General features: G+C 39.2%; 1 protein-coding gene across 1 annotated transcript in view; it reads left to right on the top strand.

Moving 5' to 3' along the window:
* Nucleotides 1–22,619, top strand: part of PGR (progesterone receptor) — a 243,421-nt gene that overhangs the window by 1,916 nt on the left and 218,886 nt on the right. The window contains exon 2 of the mRNA XM_053708588.1: nucleotides 19,098–19,249. Within this exon, the coding sequence (XP_053564563.1) occupies nucleotides 19,098–19,249 (152 nt within the window). The remainder of the gene's footprint in view (nucleotides 1–19,097; nucleotides 19,250–22,619) is intronic.

Genomic DNA, 22,619 nt, shown 5'->3' on the forward strand with positions numbered 1-22,619 from the left:
AACAAAACATCTTTTTTTTTTATTCTATACATTTATTTAAAAAAGAAATTTCCATTAAGAGACAATGTATAAAAGTAACAGTGTTTACTGAAAGTACTATATATTATTGGAAAAAATGTATCCATAATTGTGTAAAAATCTGGTTGCTACAAATTCACAGAAACTTTTTTTAATGAAACAAAAACTGTATTAATATAAAGCATGCGCCTGTGTATGCCATTATTGAATAGTTTTCACAAACTGTATATTTGTGTAATTGCTAAACATATTAGCCTACCTACATTACATATTCCCTGTGTATCCTGTTTATAATACTGAATTATGCTTTCTGGCAGTGTTTGGACTGTAATGTAGCCTATTTTGATTCTGCTTTGGGAATAACAAAATTACTGTTGTAACAAAGCAGAAACCCAAATTATTTTTCTAACTTGATGACAGCTAAACAGCAATATGGTATGTGTGTTGTGTGTGTGTGTGTGGGGGGGGGGGGGATCTGTCTTTATGGATGAAAATGTGGAAAATCTAAAGAATTTTCAAATAAATACTTTACATTGACAGACAAAATATTTTTTAGCAACATTTTCATTTTATTGTCATTATAATAATTAAAGTTAGTCAGTAAAGGAACTGTTAAAAAGTCTTATTGTTGTCCTCATTTTACTAAAACACTACTGTATAGTTTTATTACTGAAACATGAATTATTTAAACTGTATCATAAAATTTTTTTTTACCTCTCATCCTGTGCAAGATGGTCTATATACGCATTTTAACTAATAGTTCTGGATGGAAATCTATATTTATCAGCACATATTTGACACTGCAAAATAGAGGGAGTAAGATTTAAAATAACATTTTAACATAAATTTAACTGAAAACAATTTGCCCTGTTTTCTAATTTCCATGTCTCTTTAAATACATGTTGTGTATTTACCTAATAATAATAAGCTATTCCTGTTTTAATCAAGTGGTTTACAATTCTCTGGAGATTAATTTCCCTTCCTATAGTTGTTAAAGGTTGTAAGCTATCTGATTCTGAGAAATTCCAGATATTTTTAGTAGTGATATGAAACAAGTTTGACAAAATGTATTGATTGGGTTTTGAAATGGGAATTATTTTGTTGTACCTCTTGTGGGCCTACAACAAATAATTTTTGGGGACATTTTGACAGGGGTTTAGAGAAGTAATGCTGGTTTTAGTAAAAAAAAAAAAAAAAAAAAATACAGATTGAGTTTTCTTTGTAGGGCATATAAGAACACCCACAGAAGTATCAAACAAAAATCAAATATTTATAGTTAAATCATGTTAATTTGGCATAATGTATAGCTTATGTTAAACAAATTAGGTTGTAGATAAAATGTTAAGAAATTTGAATGTGCTTTTCCACCTTGTAGATGGTAACATTAAAGGGATACTGAACCCATTTTTTTTTCTTTTGTGATTCAGATAGAGCATGCAATTTTAAGCAACTTTCTAATTTACTCCTATTATCAATTTTTCTTTGTTCTCTTGCTATCTTTATTTGAAAAACCCTGGACAGCACTTGTTTATTGGTGGATTCATTTATCCACCAATCAGCAAAAACAACCCAGGTTGTTCACCAAAAATAGGCCGGCATCTAAACTTACATTCTTGCTTTTCAAATAAAGATACCAAGAGAATGAAGAACGTTTGCTAATAGGAGTAAATTAGAAAGTTGCTTAAAATTGCATGCTCTATCTGAATCACAAAAGAAGAAATTTGAGTTCAGTGTCCCTTTAACATTGTGCCAAAAAGCATATTATGTAACTTTTAAATGCTTTAAATCAAATACCTGGTTTAGACAGTTTGCAGCATTTTCTCTAGGGAGTGTGGGACAAAAAAAAAATGTATATAAAACCCAAAATGTTTCTTTTGTGATTCAGACAGAGCTTTTCATTTTAAAAACATTTTCATTTTACTTCTATTATCAAATTGACTTTGTTCCATGATATTCTGTGTACTTAGGTAGGGATCTGGAGAACTACATGACAGGAAATAGTGCTGCTATTTAGTGCTCTTGCAAATGGATACCATTCTTGCAAAACTGTTGCCATATAGTGCTCAGAAATGGGCTGGCTCCTGAGCTTAGGTCCCTGCTGTTCAAGCAAAGATACCAAAAGAACAAAGAAAAATAATAATAGATTAAATTAGAAAGCTGTTTAAAATTGCATGGTCTATATGAATTACATAAGAAAAATGTTGGGTCACTGCATTCAGTAAGTTATGATGGCTGCTCCAATGTGAAACCCAATAAAATGGGCCTAGAATTTTGTGTAGAGAAACTCCTGCTTGAGTGCATAGGGTAGGGGCCACAGCACTCATTTGTGGTTGGAGGCAAGACATTTTGCTTTGATATCAGTAAATGGCAGTTGAACAAGTGGTAGATTCCCTAGGAGAGAGAAAATATTTTTTTTACGTTGATGGTGATTTTCTTTTTAAGGAGCTAACAACAACAAAAAGTTGTATAGGACTATAAAATCATTGGTATAAGCTGAGTGTTACTGAAGGTAGGGTTTTACAGAAGGTTATATTTACTAAATGGTGAATCATGTAGGTGAGTTTAAGATTTAAAGGTTTGGATAGAGGGATCAAGTGGGGTATTTTTGTGAGATGTGATTATGGTTAGACTTAACAGTGGTTAGGGATCAGGTTGCTTTTAGAATGAATTGAGTTTTCGTGCTCATGGGAACCACAGTAATAATTTATAGTGATGTTTCCCAAGTCATGGTTATGGATACAGAGCTATAGCACCAACATGAGAGTCATTCCTTATTTTAGAGCAGCTGGTGTCAGAATTTCTTTACCTGTCTGGTCATAGACACCAACCAGAAGAGACACTATATTTTGATGACCTACCTATAGCAACTTGTTGATAAAAAAAATGTAAGTCTATTGTGCTATTGGTGGAGTCCACATCTACTTATCTGCCTGGCCATAGACACCAACCAAAATATTTAGATGACCTATACATAGCTTATTGTAAAGCAACTCTATTTTAGCAGCAGTTGTAATATCCAGACTGTAGATTTTAGTCTTGTTTTCTTCAGCCACTTCAACCTTTCAAAGAAAATGTTGCTGTAATGTTTGGTTAAAGGGACACTGTACCCAATTTTTTTCTTTCGTGATTCAGATTGAGCATGACATTTTAAGCAACTTTCTAATTTACTCCTATTATCACATTTAATTCATTCTCTTGGTATCTTTATTTGAAATGCAAGAATGTAAGTTTAGATGCCGGCCCATTTTTGGTGAACAACCTGGGTTGTCCTTGCTGATTGGTGGATAAATTCATCCACCAATAAAAAAGTGCTGTCCAGAGTACTGAACCCAAACAAAGATTAGATGCCTTATTTTTCAAATAAAGAGAACGAAGAAAAATTGATAATAGGAGTAAATAAGAAAGTTGCTTAAAATTGCATGCTCTTTCTGAATTACAAAAGAAAAAATTTGGGTTCAGTGTCCCTTTAAAGGGACAATTCATTCAAAATTAAATTTTCATAATTCAGATAGATCAAGTAATTTTAACTTTCAAAATCACTTAAGTTATCTGATATCTAACATTGATAGCTAGGTGCTGATTGGTGGTTGCACATTTTTGTCATTGACTTACCTTTTGTGTTATGCTAGCTCCCATTAGTTCATTGCTGCACCTCATTAACAAAGGATACCAAGAGAATGAAGCAAATATGATTATATTAAATTGTAAAGGTTTTGAAAAGTCTCTGCTCTATGAATCATGAAAGAAAATATCCCTTTAAATATGTAAATTTCTTCAGTATATATACAATAATTTACGTGTTTTCTGCAAAACATATTGTAATTTGATTTGCACTGTAATCTTTATAGATGTTTCAGTGGATATATTTAAACGCAATGGGGTCGCAAAACTTTCGACCCCATACGACTGCAGGTTCTCACAAGAGAACCTGCACGCCGTATTTAACAAGCAGCGGTCATCAGACAGCTGCTTTCCTAATCTTTCACCACCTCTAAAGTGGCGAATTTCAATTTCCCCGATATATTCCGACCGTGGAGATCGAAAGTTCCTGCCCGCGCGTGATTGGCTGTGTGCGTGCAGGGGGCAAGATTGCACGCAAATGCAAAATAGCACTAGTGTGCAATGCTAAATTCCGCCAGGGGAATTCAGCCCGCCAGAGGCGAGCTGCGGCGAACAGGGGCACGTATGTGCGCCCCTGTCCACTGCAGCTTGATAAATCGCCCCTTAGAGTAGACTTATGTACAATATAATTTAGATCAACATGCGGGGGCAGTTTTTCCCAATTTCCAAGGCCAGGAGCATTAAAGGTTAAGTAAGAGGTAGACAAGGGGCCCCCATCCTGCTTTAACCTGCAGAAAACAGATATATTCTACTTTACCCCATAAACACCTTCATGTTCTTTCTCTTCCAGTGACTGCTTATGTTTAAAGGGACATGAAATGTTTTGTTTTTACTTCTACTATCAAATGTGCACTGTTCTCATGTTGTTTTTTGTTGAAGAGATATCTAGATAGGTGTCTGGAGCATTACATAACAGGAAATAGTGCTGCCATCTAGTGCTCTCACTAATGTATAACATTCTTGCAAAACTGCTGCTATATAGTGGTGCAGACACGTGCACGCTCCTGAACTTACATTTCTGCTTTTCAACAAAGGATAACAAGAAATATAGACAATTTGATAATAGAAGTCAATAAGCAAGTTGTTTAAAATTGCAGAGCACAATACAGAGCATAATACAGAGCACAATACAGAACACTATACAGAACACAACACAGAGCACAATACGGAGCACAATACAGAGCACAATACAGAGCACAATACGGAGCACAATACAGAGCACAATACAGAACACAATACAGAACACAATACAGAGCACAATACAGAGCATAATACAGAGCACAATACAGAGCACAATAGAGAGCATAATACGGAGCACAATACAGAGCACAATACAGAGCACAATACAGAACACAATACAGAGCACAATACAGAACACAATACAGAGCACAATACGGAGCACAATACAGAACACAATACAGAACACAATACAGAGCATAATACGGAGAACAATACAGAGCACAATACAGAGCACAATACAGAGCACAATACAGAGCATAATACGGAGCACAATACAGAGCACAATACAGAGCACAATACAGAGCACAATACAGAACACAATGCAGAACACAATACAGAGCACAACACAGAGCATAATACAGAGAACAATACAGAGCACAATACAGAGCATAATACGGAGCACAATACAGAACACAATACAGAGCACAATACAGAACACAATACAGAGCACAATACAGAACACAATACAGAGCACAATATGGATCACAATACAGAGCACAATACAGAACACAATACAGAACACAATACAGAGCACAATACAGAGCATAATACGGAGAACAATACAGAGCACAATACGGAGCAGAATACAGAACACAATACAGAGCACAATACAGAGCACAATACAGAACACAATACAGAACACAATACAGAGCACAATATAGAGCACAATACAGAACACAATACAGAGCACAATACAGAGCACAATACAGAGCACAATACGGAGCACAATACAGAACACAATACAGACTACAATACAGAACACAATACAGAACACAATACAGAGCACAATACAGAGCACAATATAGAGCACAATACAGAACACAATACAGAGCACAATACAGAGCACAATACAGAGCACAATATGGAGCACAATACAGAGCACAATATGGAGCACAATACAGAGCACAATACAGAGCACAATACAGAACACAATACAGAGCACTATACAGAGTACAATACAGAGCACAATACAGAGCACAATATAGAGCACTATACAGAGCACAAAACAGAGCACAATACAGAGCACAATACAGAACACAAGACAGATCACAATACAGAGCACAATACAGAGCACAATATAGAGCACAATACAGAGCACTATACAGAGCACAATACAGAACACAATACACAATACAGAGCACAATACAGAGCACTATACAGAGCACAATAGAGAACACAATACAGAGCACTATACAGAACACAATACATAGCACAATACAGAGTACAATACAGAGCACTATACAGAACACAATACAGAGCACAATACGGAGCACAATAGAGAGCACAATACTGAGCACAATACTGAGCACTATACGGAGCACAATACGGAGCACAATACAGAACACAATATAGAGCACAATACAGAGCACAATACAGAGTACAATACAGAGCACAATATAGAGCACAATACAGAGCACAATACAGAGTACAATACAGAGCACAATATAGAGCACAATATAGAGCACAATACAGAGCACAATACAGAACACAATACAGAGCACAATACGGAGCACAAAACAGAACAAAATACAGAGCACAATATAGAGCACAATACAGAACACAGTACAGAACACAATACAGAGCACAATTCAGAGCACAATATGGAGCACAATACAGAGCACAAAACAGAACAAAATACAGAGCACAATATAGAGCACAATACAGAACACAGTACAGAACACAATACAGAGCACAATATAGAGCACAATGCAGAGCACAATATAGAGCACAATACAGAGCACAATGCAGAGCACAATGCAGAGCACAATACAGAACACAATACAGAGCACAATACAGAGCCCAATGCGGAGCACAATACGGAGCACAATATAGAAAACAATACAGAACACAATATGGAGCACAATACAGAACACAATACAGAGCACAATACAGAGCACTATACAGAGCACAATACAGAGCACAATACAGAGTACAATAAAGAGCACAATACAAAGCACAATACAGAGCACAATACAGAACACAATACAGAGCACAATACAGAGTACAATACAGAGCACAATACAGAACACAATACAGAGCACAATACAGAGCACAATACAGTGCACAATACAGAGCACAATACAGAGCACAATGCAGAGCACAATACAGAGCACAAAACAGTGCACAATACAGAGCACAATACAGAGTACAATACAGAGCACAATACAGAGCACAATATAGAGCACAATACAGAGCACAATACAGAGCACAATACAGAGCACAATACAGAGCACAATACAGGAGCTGAACATTTTTGCAGAGGGTGTATATATTATTACTGACACTTTTTTTATTTTCATATGTAACTTTTCTACCGTGTAAAAAAACAGCACAAACGTAACAGCTCTGCTTTATATTGTGGAAACTAATCCACAGGTAAAACTGTTTAAAAACCGCCAACATCACTGATCTGTGTATGTACTTCCCAAGATGGCAGCGTCCAGTATAAAGATGCAGAGCTTTACCAACTGACTCTGTAGTTGTAATCCTGCTACTATAGTACACAGCAGTTTAAAGGGATAGTAGGAAGGTCAGAACTGAAACGTGCTTTGGCGCACAAATTTAAATAAAAGCATTTTTGTAGTATAGTTCCATTAGCAAAAAAACTTCTAGTAAAAGTTACTGTTTGCCAGCCGTGAATACTGGTGCACAGGCACTCGCAGCATATGTACGTATATGCCACTGAAACTGTAATAATTTGTACTAGCAGCATTTTTTTCCAATGGCACAATACAGAGTACAAAACAGAGCACTATACAGAACACAATACAGAGCACAATACAGAGCACAATACGGAGCACAATACAGAGCACAATACAGAACACAATATAGAGCACAATACGGAGCACAATACAGAGCACAATACAGAGCACAATACGGAGCACAATACAGAGCACAATACGGAGCACAATACAGAGCACAATACAGAACACAATATAGAGCACAATACAGAGCACAATACAGAGCACAATACAGAGCACAATATAGAGCACAATGCAGAGCACAATACAGAACACTATACAGAACACAATACAGAGCACAATACAGAGCACAATGCAGAGCACAATATGGAGCACAATACAGAACACAATACAGAGCACAATACAGAGCACAATACAGAGCACAATGCAGAGCACAATATGGAGCACAATACAGAGCACAATACAGAGCACTATACAGAGCACAATACAGAGCACAATACAGAGCACTATACAGAGCACAATACAGAGCACTATACAGAGCACAATACAGAGCACAATAGAGAGCACAATACAGAGCACTATACAGAACACAATACATAGCACAATACAGAGTACAATACAGAGCACTATACAGAACACAATACAGAGCACAATACGGAGCACAATAGAGAGCACAATACAGAGCACTATACAGAACACAATACAGAGCACAATACAGAGTACAATACAGAGCACTATACAGAACACAATACAAAGCACAATACGGAGCACAATACAGAGCACAATACAGAACACAATATAGAGCACAATACAGAGCACAATACAGAGTACAATACAGAGCACAATACAGAGTACAATACAGAGCACAATATAGAGCACAATATAGAGCACAATACAGAGCACAATACAGAGCACAATACGGAGCACAATACGGAGCACAAAACAGAACAAAATACAGAGCACAATATAGAGCACAATACAGAACACAGTACAGAACACAATACAGAGCACAATTCAGAGCACAATATGGAGCACAATACAGAGCACAAAACAGAACAAAATACAGAGCACAATATAGAGCACAATACAGAACACAGTACAGAACACAATACAGAGCACAATATAGAGCACAATGCAGAGCACAATATAGAGCACAATACAGAGCACAATGCAGAGCACAATACAGAACACAATACAGAGCACAATACAGAGCCCAATGCGAAGCACAATACGGAGCACAATACAGAAAACAATACAGAACACAATATGGAGCACAATACAGAACACAATACAGAGCACAATACAGAGCACTATACAGAGCACAATACAGAGCACAATAGAGAGCACAATACAGAGCACAATACAAAGCACAATACAGAGCACAATACAGAACACAATACAGAGCACAATACAGAGCACAATACAGAACACAATATAGAGCACAATACAGAGCACAATACAGAGCACAATACAGTGCACAATACAGAGCACAATACAGAGTACAATACAGAGCACAATACAGAGCACAATGCAGAGCACAATACAGAGCACAAAACAGTGCACAATACAGAGCACAATACAGAGCACAATACAGAGCACAATACAGGAGCTGAACATTTTTGCAGAGGGTGTATATATTATTACTGACACTTTTTTTATTTTCATATGTAACTTTTCTACCGTGTAAAAAAAACAGCACAAACGTAACAGCTCTGCTTTATATTGTGGAAACTAATCCACAGGTAAAACTGTTTAAAAACCGCCAACATCACTGATCTGTGTATGTACTTCCCAAGATGGCAGCGTCCAGTATAAAGATGCAGAGCTTTACCAACTGACTCTGTAGTTGTAATCCTGCTACTATAGTACACAGCAGTTTAAAGGGATAGTAGGAAGGTCAGAACTGAAACGTGCTTTGGCGCACAAATTTAAATAAAAGCATTTTTGTAGTATAGTTCCATTAGCAAAAAAACTTCTAGTAAAAGTTACTGTTTGCCAGCGGTGAATACTGGTTCACAGGCACTCGCAGCATATGTACGTATATGCCACTGAAACTGTAATAATTTGTACTAGCAGCATTTTTTTCTAATGGCACAATACAGAGTACAAAACAGAGCACTATACAGAACACAATACAGCGCACAATACAGAGCACAATACAGAGCACAATACGGAGCACAATACAGAGCACAATACAGAGCACAATACGGAGCACAATACAGAGCACAATACGGAGCACAATACAGAGCACAATACAGAACACAATATAGAGCACAATACAGAGCACAATACAGAGTACAATACAGAGCACAATACAGAGTACAATATAGAGCACAATGCAGAGCACAATACATAACACTATACAGAACACAATACAGAGCACAATACAGAGCACAATGCAGAGCACAATATGGAGCACAATACAGAACACAATACAGAGCACAATACAGAGCACAATATGGAGCACAATATGGAGCACAATACAGAACACAATACAGAGCACAATACGGAGCACAATACAGAACACAATACAGAGCACAATACAGAGCACAATATAGAGCACAATACAGAGCACAATATAGAGCACAATACAGTGCACAATACAGAGCACAATACAGAGTACAATATAGAGCACAATACAGTGCACAATACAGAGCACAATACAGAGCACAATATAGAGCACAATACAGAGCACAATACAGAGCACAATACAGAGCACAATACAGAGCACAATACAGTGCACAATACAGAGCACAATACAGAGTACAAAACAGAGCACAATACAGAGCACAATATAGAGCACAATACAGAGCACAATGCAGAGCACAATACAGAGCACAACAAAGAGCACAATATAGAGCACAATACGGGGCACAATACAGGAGCTGAACATTTTTGCAGAGGGTGTATATATTATTACTGACACTTTTTTTTATTTTCATATGTAACTTTTCTGCTGGGTAAAAAAACAGCACAAACATAACAGCTCTGCTTTATATTGTGTAAGCTAACCCACGGGTAAAACTGTTTAAAAAACGCCAACATCACTGATCTGTGTATGTACTTCCCAAGATGGCAGCGTCCAGTATAAAGATGCAGAGCTTTACCAACTCAACACTATCGTATCTGATCGGGCTGATTGCTGTCCGCCACCTCAGAGGTGGCGGATGAGTTAAGGAGCAGCGATCTTATGACCACGGCTTCTTAACTTCCGCTTCAGGCAGACCTGAAGCGATGAAGGTCGAAGCAGCATCCGCTGCTTCATAAATCGACACCTAAGTTTTCAAATGCTGCAAATTGTCTAATCCATTTGACTTGCAGATGTTTTTTGGCTTTTCTAGGGAGCGTGGTAGAAAGCACATTTAAAAAAAAAACAAAACAAAAGGGACCCAATTCTAAAATCTTTGCTGTGTCAGATGGGATTTTCCATTCACAGGGGCTGCCCTCAGGGAATTCTATCAAAACTGGATAGAGCAAAGTTAGCGGGGGGCGCACATTAAAAATGAATCCCTGCAGCCAATACAATTCAGATTACTCTGCTGTTAGTGTAAAGTACCTTTCAATCGCCTTTAATTTCATGTGTATTATAAAAATGAATTTTATTGCATTTTCTGCATGTGCTGTGTTGTTTTTATTACAGTTTTTAGTGTGTACCTTAAAGGGACAGTACACAGTAAAAATGTTTTTATATTAATGTATTTTCAATGACTTGTTATACCAGCTGCAGAGTATAAAATATTTGAGAAATTGTATTTTCAGGTTTATTTGTGTATATGAAGTAGCTGGTTTTGCGCTTTTAAACTACAGCGCATTGCAATGGGTTGAGTATCAGGTGATATCAGATCTTATTATGTTATCACTTTGTGTACACAGACTTGCTTCCTTAACTTATATTTTTCTAGAAAACTAAAGCTCAATACTTAAGAGAGAACAATGGAAAACTATATTTTTATTACTTAACTATAATGCACCCCAATGGGAGTGTAATTTTTTCTGCTGGCAGTGTTTACTTAGGTTTTTCAATAGCCTAGACTCCAGTATAGAAACTTTCAGCATAGGTTAGGATACCACAGGCTACATCAGCTATTTCATATGCTGAAATAGGACTAAATGAGCTACTTGTAAACAATTTAATACACTCTAGCAGGTAAAATGGATCATTGGGAACAATTTAAAGGGGAGAAAATGTTTTGAGGGGAACTGTCCCTTTAACTTGATTCTTTCCTGCACTATTTCAATATGAAAGTCATTTTTTTTCTTCATAAAAACAAAATGTATGCTTACCTGATAAATTTCTTTCTCTTGTGGTGTATCCAGTCCACGGGTTCATCCATTACTTGTGGGATATTCTCCTTCCCAACAGGAAGTTGCAAGAGGACACCCCCAAGCAGAGCTGTCTATATAGCTCTTCCCCTAACTGCCACCCCCAGTCATTCGACCGAAGACAAGCAAGAAAAAGGAGAAACTATAGGGTGCAGTGGTGACTGTAGTTTAAAAATAAAAAACACCTGCCTTAAAGTGACAGGGCGGGCCGTGGACTGGATACACCACAAGAGAAAGAAATTTATCAGGTAAGCATACATTTTGTTTTCTCTTGTAAGGTGTATCCAGTCCACGGGTTCATCCATTACTTGTGGGATACCAATACCAAAGCTTTAGGACACGGATGAAGGGAGGGACAAGGCAGGAACTTAAACGGAAGGCACCACTGCCTGCAAGACCTTTCTCCAAAAAATAGCCTCCGAGGAAGCAAAAGTATCAAATTTGTAGAATTTAGAAAAAGTATGAAGCGAAGACCAAGTCGCCGCCTTACAAATCTGTTCAACAGAGGCTTCATTTTTAAAAGCCCATGTGGAAGCTACCGCTCTAGTGGAATGAGCTGTAATTCTTTCAGGAGGCTGCTGGCCAGCAGTCTCATAAGCTAAACGGATAATGCTTCTCAGCCAAAAAGAAAGAGAAGATGCCGAAGCCTTTTGGCCTCTCCTCTGTCCAGAGTAGACAACAAACAATGCAGATGTTTGACGAAAATCCTTAGTAGCTTGTAAATAAAGCTTTAAAGCACGAACCACGTTAAGATTGTGTAATAGACGTTCCTTCTTTGAAAAAGGATTAGGACATAGTGACGGAACAACAATCTCCTGATTGATATTCTTATTAGATACCACCTTAGGAAGAAACCCAGGTTTAGTACGCAAAACTACCTTATCTGCATGGAAGATCAGATAAGGGGAATCACACTGTAAGGCAGATAACTCTGAAACTCTTTGAGCCGAAGAGATAGCTACCAAAAACAGAACTTTCCAAGATAAAAGCTTGATATCTATGGAATGCAGAGGTTCAAACGGAACCCCTTGGAGAACTTTAAGAACTAAATTTAAACTCCATGGCGGAGCAACGGGTTTAAACACAGGCTTGATTCTAACTAAAGCCTGACAAAATGCCTGAACGTCTGGAACATCTGCCAAACGCTTGTGCAGAAGAATAGACAGATCAGAAATCTGTCCCTTTAAGGAACTAGCTGACAATCCCTTCTCAAATCCTTCTTGGAGAAAGGATAATATCCTAGGAATCCTGACTTTACTCCATGAGTAACCCTTGGATTCACACCAATGAAGATATTCACACCATATCTTATGATAGATTTTCCTGGTGACAGGCTTTTGAGCCTGAATTAAGGTATCAATGACCGACTCGGAGAAACCAAGTTTTGATAAAATCAATCATTCAATCTCCAAGCAGTCAACCGCAGAGAAATTAGATTTGGATGTTTGAATGGACCTTGGAGTAGAAGGTCCTGCCTCAGTGGCAGAGTCCATGGTGGAAGGGATGACATGTCCACCAGATCTGCATACCAAGTCCTGCGTGGCCACGCAGGTGCTAGCAAAATCACAGAAGCTCTCTCCTGCTTGATCTTTGCAATCAGACGAGGGAGGAGAGGAAATGGTGGGAACACATAAGCCAGGCTGAAGGACCAGGGCACTGCTAGAGCATCTATCAGCGCTGCCTGGGGATCCCTTGACCTGGACCCGTAACAAGGAATCTTGGCGTTCTGACGAGACACCATCAGATCCAGTTCTGGTTTGCCCCATAGTTGAATCAGCTGGGCAAATACCTCCGGATGGAGCTCCCACTCCCCCGGATGAAAAATCTGCCGACTTAGAAAATCCGCCTCCCAGTTCTCTACTCCTGGGATATGGATAGCTGAGAGATGGCAAGAGTGAACCTCTGCCCATAGAATTATCTTTGAAACCTCCAACATTGCCAGGGGGCTTCTTGTTCCCCCCTGATGGTTGATATAGGCTACAGTCGTGATATTGTCCGACTGAAATCTGATGAACCTGACCGCAGCTAGTTGAGGCCAAGCCTGAAGAGCATTGAATATCGCTCTCAGTTCCAGAATGTTTATCGGAAGGAGGGCTTCCTCCTGAGTCCACGAACCCTGAGCCTTCAGGGAGTTCCAGACTGCGCCCCAGCCCAGAAGGCTGGCATCTGTCGTCACTATAGTCCACTCTGGCCTACGGAAACTCATTCCCCTGGATAGATGGACCCGAGATAACCACCAGAGAAGAGAATCCCTGGTCTCTTGATCCAGATTTAGCAGAGGGGACAAATCTGTGTAATCCCATTCCACTGATTGAGCATGCAAAGTTGCAGTGGTCTGAGATGTAGGTGGGCAAACGGAACTATGTCCATTGCCGCTACCATTAGGCCGATTACTTCCATACACTGAGCCACTGATGGCCGAGAAGTGGAATGAAGAGCACGGCAGGAAGTTAGAAGCTTTGATAACCTGACCTCTGTCAGAAAATTTTTCATTTCTACTGAATCTATCAGTGTTCCTAGGAAGGAAACTCTTGTGAGAGGGGAGAGAGAACTCATTTGTTCGTTCACCTTCCACCCGTGAGACCTCAGAAAGGCCAGAACAATGTCCGTATGGGACTTGGCGATTTGAAAAGTCGACGCCTGTATCAGAATGTCGTCTAGGTAAGGAGCCACCGCTATGCCCCTTGGCCTTAGAAAAGCCAGTAGGGACCCTAGAACCTTTGTAAAGATTCTTGGTGCCGTGGCTAACCTGAAGGGAAGAGCCACAAATTAGTAATGCCTGTCTAAGAACCTGAGGAACTGATGATGATCTTTGTGAATCAGAATGTGGAGATAAGCATCCTTTAAGTCCACTGTAGTCATATATTGACCCTCCTGGATCATAGAGAGGATGGTTCGGATAGTCTCCATCTTGAAGGATGGGACCCTGAGAAATTTGTTTAGGATCTTGAGATCCAAGATTGGTCTGAAAGTTCCCTCTTTTTTGGGAACTATAAACAGATTTGAATAGAAGCCCTGCCCCTGTTCCTCCCTTGGAACTGGGTGTATCACTCCCATAACCAGTAGGTCTTGAACACAACGTAAGAATGCCTCCTCTCTTTATCTGGTTTACAGATAATTGTGAGAGATGAAATCTCCCCTTTGGAGATGAAGCTTTGAAGTCCAGAAGATATCCCTGGGAAACAATCTCTAATGCCCAGGGATCCTGGACGTCTCTTGCCCAAGCCTGGGCGAAGAGAGAAAGTCTGCCCCACACTAGATCCGGTCCCGGATCTGGGGCTACTCCTTCATGCTGTCTTAGAGGCAGCCGCAGGTTTCTTGGCCTGCTTCCCCTTGTTCCAAGCCTGGTTAGGTCTCCAGACTGGTCTGGACTGGGCGAAATTTTCCTCTTGTTTTGTATTAGAGGAAACTGAAACTACGCCACTCTTGAAGTTTCGAAAGGAGCGAAAATTATTCTGTTTGGTCCTTAACTTATTGGACCTATCCTGAGGAAGGGCATGACCTTTTCCTCCAGTAATATCAGAAATGATCTCCTTCAGACCGGGCCCGAATAGGGTCTGTCCCTTGAAGGGGATGTTAAGAAGCTTAGACTTTGAAGTAATGTCTGCTGACCAGGACTTAAGCCATAGCGCCCTACGCGCCAAAATGGCAAAACCTGAATTCTTAGCCGTTAGCTTGGCTAAATGAAAAATGGCGTCAGAAATAAAGGAGTTAGCTAACTTAAGAACTTTAATCCTGTCTAGAATATCGTCTAACGGGGTCTCTACCTGTAGAGCCTCCTTAAGAGGCTCAAACCAAAAAGCCGCTGCAGCAGTAACTGGGGCAATGCATGCAAGAGGCTGGAGAATAAAACCTTGATGTATAAAAATTTTCTTAAGGAGACCCTCCAATTTTTTATCCATAGGATCTAGGTAAGCACAACTGTCCTCGACGGGCATAGTTGTATGCTTAGCTAGGGTAGAGACTGCTCCCTCCACCTTAGGAACCGTCTGCCACGAGTCCCATATGGCGGCATCTATGGGAAACATCTTTTTGAAAGCAGGAGGGGGAGAGAACGGCACACCTGGTCTATCCCATTCCTTAGTAATAATTTCTGAAAACCTCTTAGGGACTGGAAAAACATCAGTGTAAACAGGCACTGCAAAGTATTTGTCCATTTTACACAATTTCTCTGGAACCACAATGGGGTCACAGTCATCCAGAGTCGCTAAAACCTCCCTAAGCAATAAGCGGAGGTGTTCAAGCTTAAATTTAAACGCTGTCATTTCAGAATCAGACTGAAGCAACGCCTTCCCTGAGTCTGAAATGTCACCCACAGATAGAAGCTCACCTGCCTCGGCCTCTGAGCATTGTGAGGGTATATCGGACACAGGCATTAAAGCGTCAGAAAGCTCTGTATTAGTTCTAGCTCCAGAGCCGTCTCGCTTTCCTTGTAGCCCTGGCAGTTTGGAGAATACCTCTGAGAGGGTAGCATTCATAACTGCCGCCATGTCCTATAAGGTAAAAGAATTAGACGCGCTAGATGTACTTGGCGTCACTTGAGCGGGAGTTATAGGTTCTGACACATGGGGAGAGTTAGATGGCATAATCTTCCTCTTTTTAGTCAGAGAATCCCCTGGAGATAAATCTTTAAGCTCCATAATATGGTCTTTATAGTTTATAGAAATTTCAGTACATTTGGTACACATTCTAAGAGGGGGTTCCACCATGGCTTCCAAACATATTGAACAAGGAGTTTCCTCTATGTCAGACATGTTTAACAGACTAGTAATGAGACAAGCAAGCTTGGAAAACACTTCAAATAAAGGTGAAATGGCAATTAAACAAAAACGTTACTGTGCCTTTAAGAGAAAAAAACTAGCACTTAAACTGCAAAACAGTTAAAAAACACAGTAAAGTCTTTGAAATTTTTACAGTGTGTGTAAGGGACTAAAGCAACATTGCACCCACTTGCAAATGGATGATTAACCCCTTAGGCCCCAAACCGGATTGAAAAACTTTAAAAAACATTAAAAGTCAATTGAGCACCTTGCCACAGCTCTGCTGAGGCTCCTACCTGCCCTCAAATACGATTTTGTGCAGAAATAACCCCTTTGAAATGGTCCCCAGATGCCAGAGAACTCCTCTAGGGAAGCTGGATGTCTCAGTCTGAATTAAAACTGTGCAGTTAGAGTGCTAAAATAGGCCCCTCCCACCATGTACTGGATGTCAGAGGGGCCTTAAGAAAATACTCCTAGGAGTATCTGACTAGCCATGTGGAAACTAGGCCCCAAATAAAGATTTATCTCCCTCAGAGAAAAAACGTCCTATTTATGAAATCATGTAAACGTTTTGTCACTAAGTAATATGAATATTAACATGAGTATTACCCTGTTTTGTAAGCATGATCCCAGTCACTGTTAAATCACTGCATCAGGCTTACCTCAAATACACAAGGCTCTTTCAGCATTTTCTAGAACTTATTCATCTCTCTAGAAATAAAAATGCTGAACATACCTCAAAGCAGGTAATCTGCAGACCGTTCCCCCAACTGAAGTTTTCCCATATTCTTCAGTTATGTGTGAGAACAGCAATGGACCTTAGTTACAAACCGCTAAGATCATCAAACCTCCAGGCAGAATTCTTCTTCTAATTTCTACCTGAGAGTAAAACAGTACAACGCCGGTACAAACTCTTGATTGAAGGTAAAATTACACTAAGTCACCACATATCTCTTGATACTTCCTTTCTTGTCGAGAGTTGCAAGAGAATGACTGGGGGTGGCAGTTTGGGAAGGAGAATATCCCACAAGTAATGGATGACCCCGTGGACTGGATACACCTTACAAGAGAAATATGATTTTTGCAGAACAAATTTATTGATTAAACAATACAATTTTTACTCTGTATTGTAATTTAAAGGGGCAGTCTACACCAACATTGTTATTGCTTAAAAATATAGATATAAAGACCTATTTAACAAAGGTCTGTTGTACCTGATCCGACAGCACGGATCAGGTCCGATAGACCTCGCTGAATGTGGAGAGCAATACGCTCTCTGTATTCAGCATTGCACCAGCAGCTCTTGTGAGCTGCTGGTGCAACGCCGCCCCCTGCAGATTCGCGGCCGCCAGCAGGGGGATGTCAATCAACCTGATCGTACTCGATTGGGTTGAATTGTGGCAATGTCTGTCCGCCTGCTCAGAGCAGGCGGACAGGTTATGGAGCAGCGGTCTTTAGACCGCAGCTCCTTAACTTGTGTTTCTGGCGAGTCTGAAGGCTCGCCAGAAACACGGGGCTTCAAGCTCCATACGGAGCTTGATAGATATGCCCCAATGCCTTTACTACCCATTCCCCAGCTTTGCACAACCAACATTGTTATATTAATATACTTTATTACAGTTAAACCTCTAAATTTCTGCCTGTGTCTAAGTCACTACAGCCACATGCTTTTTAATTAGCTTTTCACATCAAGAGACTGCTAGTTTGTGTTGGCCATCTAGATAACATTGTGCTCAATTTGTAAGGTTTTGGTTAAAATTTCTGTTGTATTAAATTCAGCTGCATAGCATCAATGCACTCCTAGGACTGGTGAGCAACGTGTGTATAGAAACCAATCATCAGTTAGCTTCCAGCAGTGCATTGCTGCGTCTGAGCCTATCTAGGTATGCTTTTCAAAAAGGGATACCAAGAAATTTAAAGGGACATGAAACCCAATTTTTTTCTTTCATGATTTAGAAAGAGCATGCAATTTTAAACAACTTTCTTATTTACTTCTATTATCTAATTTGCTTCATTTTCTTGATATCCTTTGCTGTAAAGCATATCTAGATAGGCTAAGTAGCTGCTGATTGGTTGATGCACATAGATGCCTCGTGTGATTGGCTCATCTATGTGCATTGCTATTTCTTCAAAAGAATATTTAAAGAATGAAGCAAATTAGATAATAGAAGTAAATTCGAATGTTGTTTAAAATTGTATTCTCTATCTGAATCATGAAAGAAAACATTTGGGTTTAATGTCCCTTTAATAACAGAAGTACAGTGAAAAGTCTTTCAAAATTGAATGCACTATCTGAACCATGAAAGTTTAATTGTGATGTTTGTGCTTTCTCTTTGATACTCTTAAGCAAACATATAATGCACTAATTTAGCAAAAAGGTAAAAGTTAATAATATATAAATGTATTTATGTTTTATTTATTTATTTATCTAAAGGTCTGATAGTGATGCTGACCAAAGGTCTCCGTATGGGTTCGAATCTTTCCCTCAGAAGATCTGTCTAATTTGCGGGGATGAGGCTTCTGGCTGTCATTATGGAGTACTTACCTGTGGAAGCTGCAAAGTCTTCTTTAAAAGAGCTATTGAAGGTAAAGGCACTTTGCAAAACAAATAATAGTTATTTACATATGTATGTACCTTTAAAGTACTGTCCATGTACATATCATTACTAATATTTACATAGTAGATGAGGTTGAAAAAAGACAGAAGTCGATCGAGTTTAACATATACAAATCTGATATACTTAAAAAAGCACTGCTTGAGCTTAAATTAATCTCATTAAAAGGTGACCCATTTAAAACAAGCAATTATATCCATGAATTCTGTATCTAGCCAGAAATGTATCCAAACAATTTTTTTAAATGTATCTAAGGTATTGGCATTCACTACCTCCTTTGTTAATTAGTTCCACAATTGTATTGCTCTTACAGTGAAAAAATGTTTTCGTTGCAGGAGATTCAGGGGCCTATTTATTAATGTGCAAACTGACATGATACAATGTAGCGTATCATGTCCGCTGCACATCGGTATATGCCGACAGCATACGCAATGCCACTCCCTGCAGAATCGCAGTCAATCGGCCGCTAGCAGGGGGTCTCAATCAATCCGATCGTATTAGATCGGGTTGATTTCTGTCCGCCGCATCAGAGCAGGTGGACAAGTTATGGAGCAGTGATCTTTAGACCGCTGCTTCATAACTTCTGTTTCCGGCGAACCTGAAGGCTCGCCGGAAACAAGGGGGTGGAGCTTGATAATTCGGCCCCTAAATCTCCTTTCCTTACAGCCTTAAATTGTGACCTCTTGTCACAAACAATTTTCTTGTAATAAATAGAGCTTCTGCCATCTCTGTATATGGGCCTTGAATACATATATATAAAGTAATCATGTAACCTCTCAAGTGCCTTTTTTCTAGAGAAAATAGACTCAGTTTGGCTAGCTTATCCTCATAGCTTAAATTCTCCATTCCCCTTATTAGCTTTGTGGCCCTTCTCTGAACTTTTTCTATGTCTGCAATGTTGTGTGCAAATGCATTTTAACTTGGAAAAAACTAAGAGTACAATAAAGAGAACGGTATCTCTGTAATTGTTTCCTTTATTTTTTGACAAACCATACACTAGAAATGTTGTTTGCAATGTACTTAAATATGTGTTCCATGGGGACAGAACGGCCAAATGACCAAACGACTGAGAAAATTTAAATACATCAAAGTATACAATGATGAATGTGGCAATATAGGCAGCATCAAATGTGTACTGTTGTGTATGGTTATGCTACTACATTCTAAATAATGTCTGAAAATAACTTAACAGAGAGATCATGCGGATCATGTCCGCTGCAAATCGCTGTCGGCATTTATCATTGCACCAGCAGTTAACTGCTGGTGCAATACCGCCCCCTGCAGATTCACGGCCGCTAGCAGGGGGTGTCAATCAATTGATTTCCGGCGATGTCTGTCTTGCTATGTCTGTCCGCCACCTCAGAGCAGGTGGACAGGTTATGGTGCAGTGGTCTTTAGACCACTACTTCATAACTTGTGTTTCTGGCGAGACAGAAGTTTTGCCAGAAACACGGGGCATCAAGCTTCATACACAGCTTGATAAATATGCCCCATAATATATATTCACATTTAGTTTCAGCTTGTAATACAAGCGCTGCATCCGATGCGCGCAAACAGCCGCCATAAACCTGATATCCTTTTTGTAATCTGGCCCTTAATAGATTTCTAAATGTAATAAAACGCAATCTGAAGCGTACATTGATATGAAATAGAAAGCACAAAGTGTAAATGCAGCAGAACTGTCATGTCATGCAGTGCTATATTGCACTGGACTTGTCTCTCCTTCACATACAGAAATGCAGGGAAGACCCCTTAGAGAAGTTAAGCAAAATCTGCCTTTTGAATATTTCATAGGGATCTCTCAGTGCTGGAGGATCATTTTAGAATATCTCACCTGAGCAGAAAGGTTTTGAATATCAGGGCCTTAGTGATTACAAAAATAATATTTATCAATTAAAGTTATTTATCTTCCTGGTTCTGGATGTTTTTTTTTTTTTTTTTTAACAATATCCATATAGCATATAATGCTGCTTGATATATCTTGGAAGCTGTGAAAGCATGGCGCAAACATTTTCCTTACAATTTTACAATATTACTAGTCATAGGGCTAGATTTGTAGACATTCATGAGGTTGCCAAAGAGTTTCCATATATGTGTGTGAGTGTAGTGTGTTTGTAGCATGAGTGTAGTGTGTATAGTCTGTGTATGTAGTGTTTGTGTAGTGTAAGTGCAGTCTGTATAATCTTTGTGTCTGCGTCTCTGTTTATGTATTGTGTTCGTATGTGGGTGTAGTGTGAGTGTAGTGTGTATAAACTTTTTTGCCTGTGTTGCTGTGTATGTAGTGTTCATGTGTAGTGTGAGAGTAGTGTGCATAGTTTGTGAGTGTGTGTGTGTTTGTCTATGTAGTGTGTGTTTGTAGTGTGTGTGTATATAGTGTGAGAGTAGTGTGTATAGTTTGTGTGTGGTTGTCTATGAAGTATGTGTTTGTAGTGTGAGTATAGTGTGTGTGTTTCTATGTCTGTGTATGTACTGAGTGCAGTGTGTATAATCTGTGTGCATCAGTATGTCTGTGCATGTGTGTAGTGCAAGTGTAGTGTGTAGTCTGTGTGTTAATGTCTATCTTTATATGTGTATTGTGTCTTTCTGTGTATATACTGTGTGTGTGTAGTGTGCATAGTTTTTGTCTGTGTATAGTGTGTGTGAGTGTGTGTGACTGTGTATGTAGTGGGTGTGTAGTGTGAGTGTAGTGTGTATCGTCTGTGTGTCTTTGGGACTAATATTTAAAACCTCCCCGGCACGGAGAGAAATCACACATCTTTGGGATTTTTTTAGACCTTGTATTGTAATGTAGGAGTTTCTGTATCACATAAAGAACACTACATAGCATCATAAACATTTCTCAAGATTAAATTTGCGTTTCTAAATTTTTTTAAGGTCCTCACCATACCGTCAAAACTAAGCGGCGAGTTTTTGAATATCAGGTCCTGTGTATGTACAGTGTGTAGTTTGAGTGTAGCGTGTATAATGTGTGTGTTTGTATCTGTCTGTCTGTGTATGAAGTGTGAGCGTAGTTTGTATAGTCTGTGTGTGTGTCGGTTTGTCTGTCCTGTGTATGTAGTGTGTAGTGTAAGTGTAGTATGTATTGTGTGTATGTTTGCGTACGAATGTCTGTGTGTATGAAGTGTGAGTGTAGTTTGTATAGTCTCTGTGTGTGTTGGTTTGTCTGTCCTGTGTATGTAGTGTGTAGTGTAAGTGTAGTATGTATTGTGTGTATGTTTGCATACGAATGTCTGTTTGTGTATGAAGTGTGAGTGTAGTTTGTATAGTCTGTGTGTGTGTTGGTTTGTCTGTCCTGTGTATGTAGTGTGTAGTGTAAGTGTAGTATGTATTGTGTGTATGTT

The sequence above is a fragment of the Bombina bombina genome, chromosome 3 (genome assembly GCF_027579735.1).
Source record: "Bombina bombina isolate aBomBom1 chromosome 3, aBomBom1.pri, whole genome shotgun sequence".
Lineage (NCBI taxonomy): Eukaryota > Metazoa > Chordata > Amphibia > Anura > Bombinatoridae > Bombina > Bombina bombina.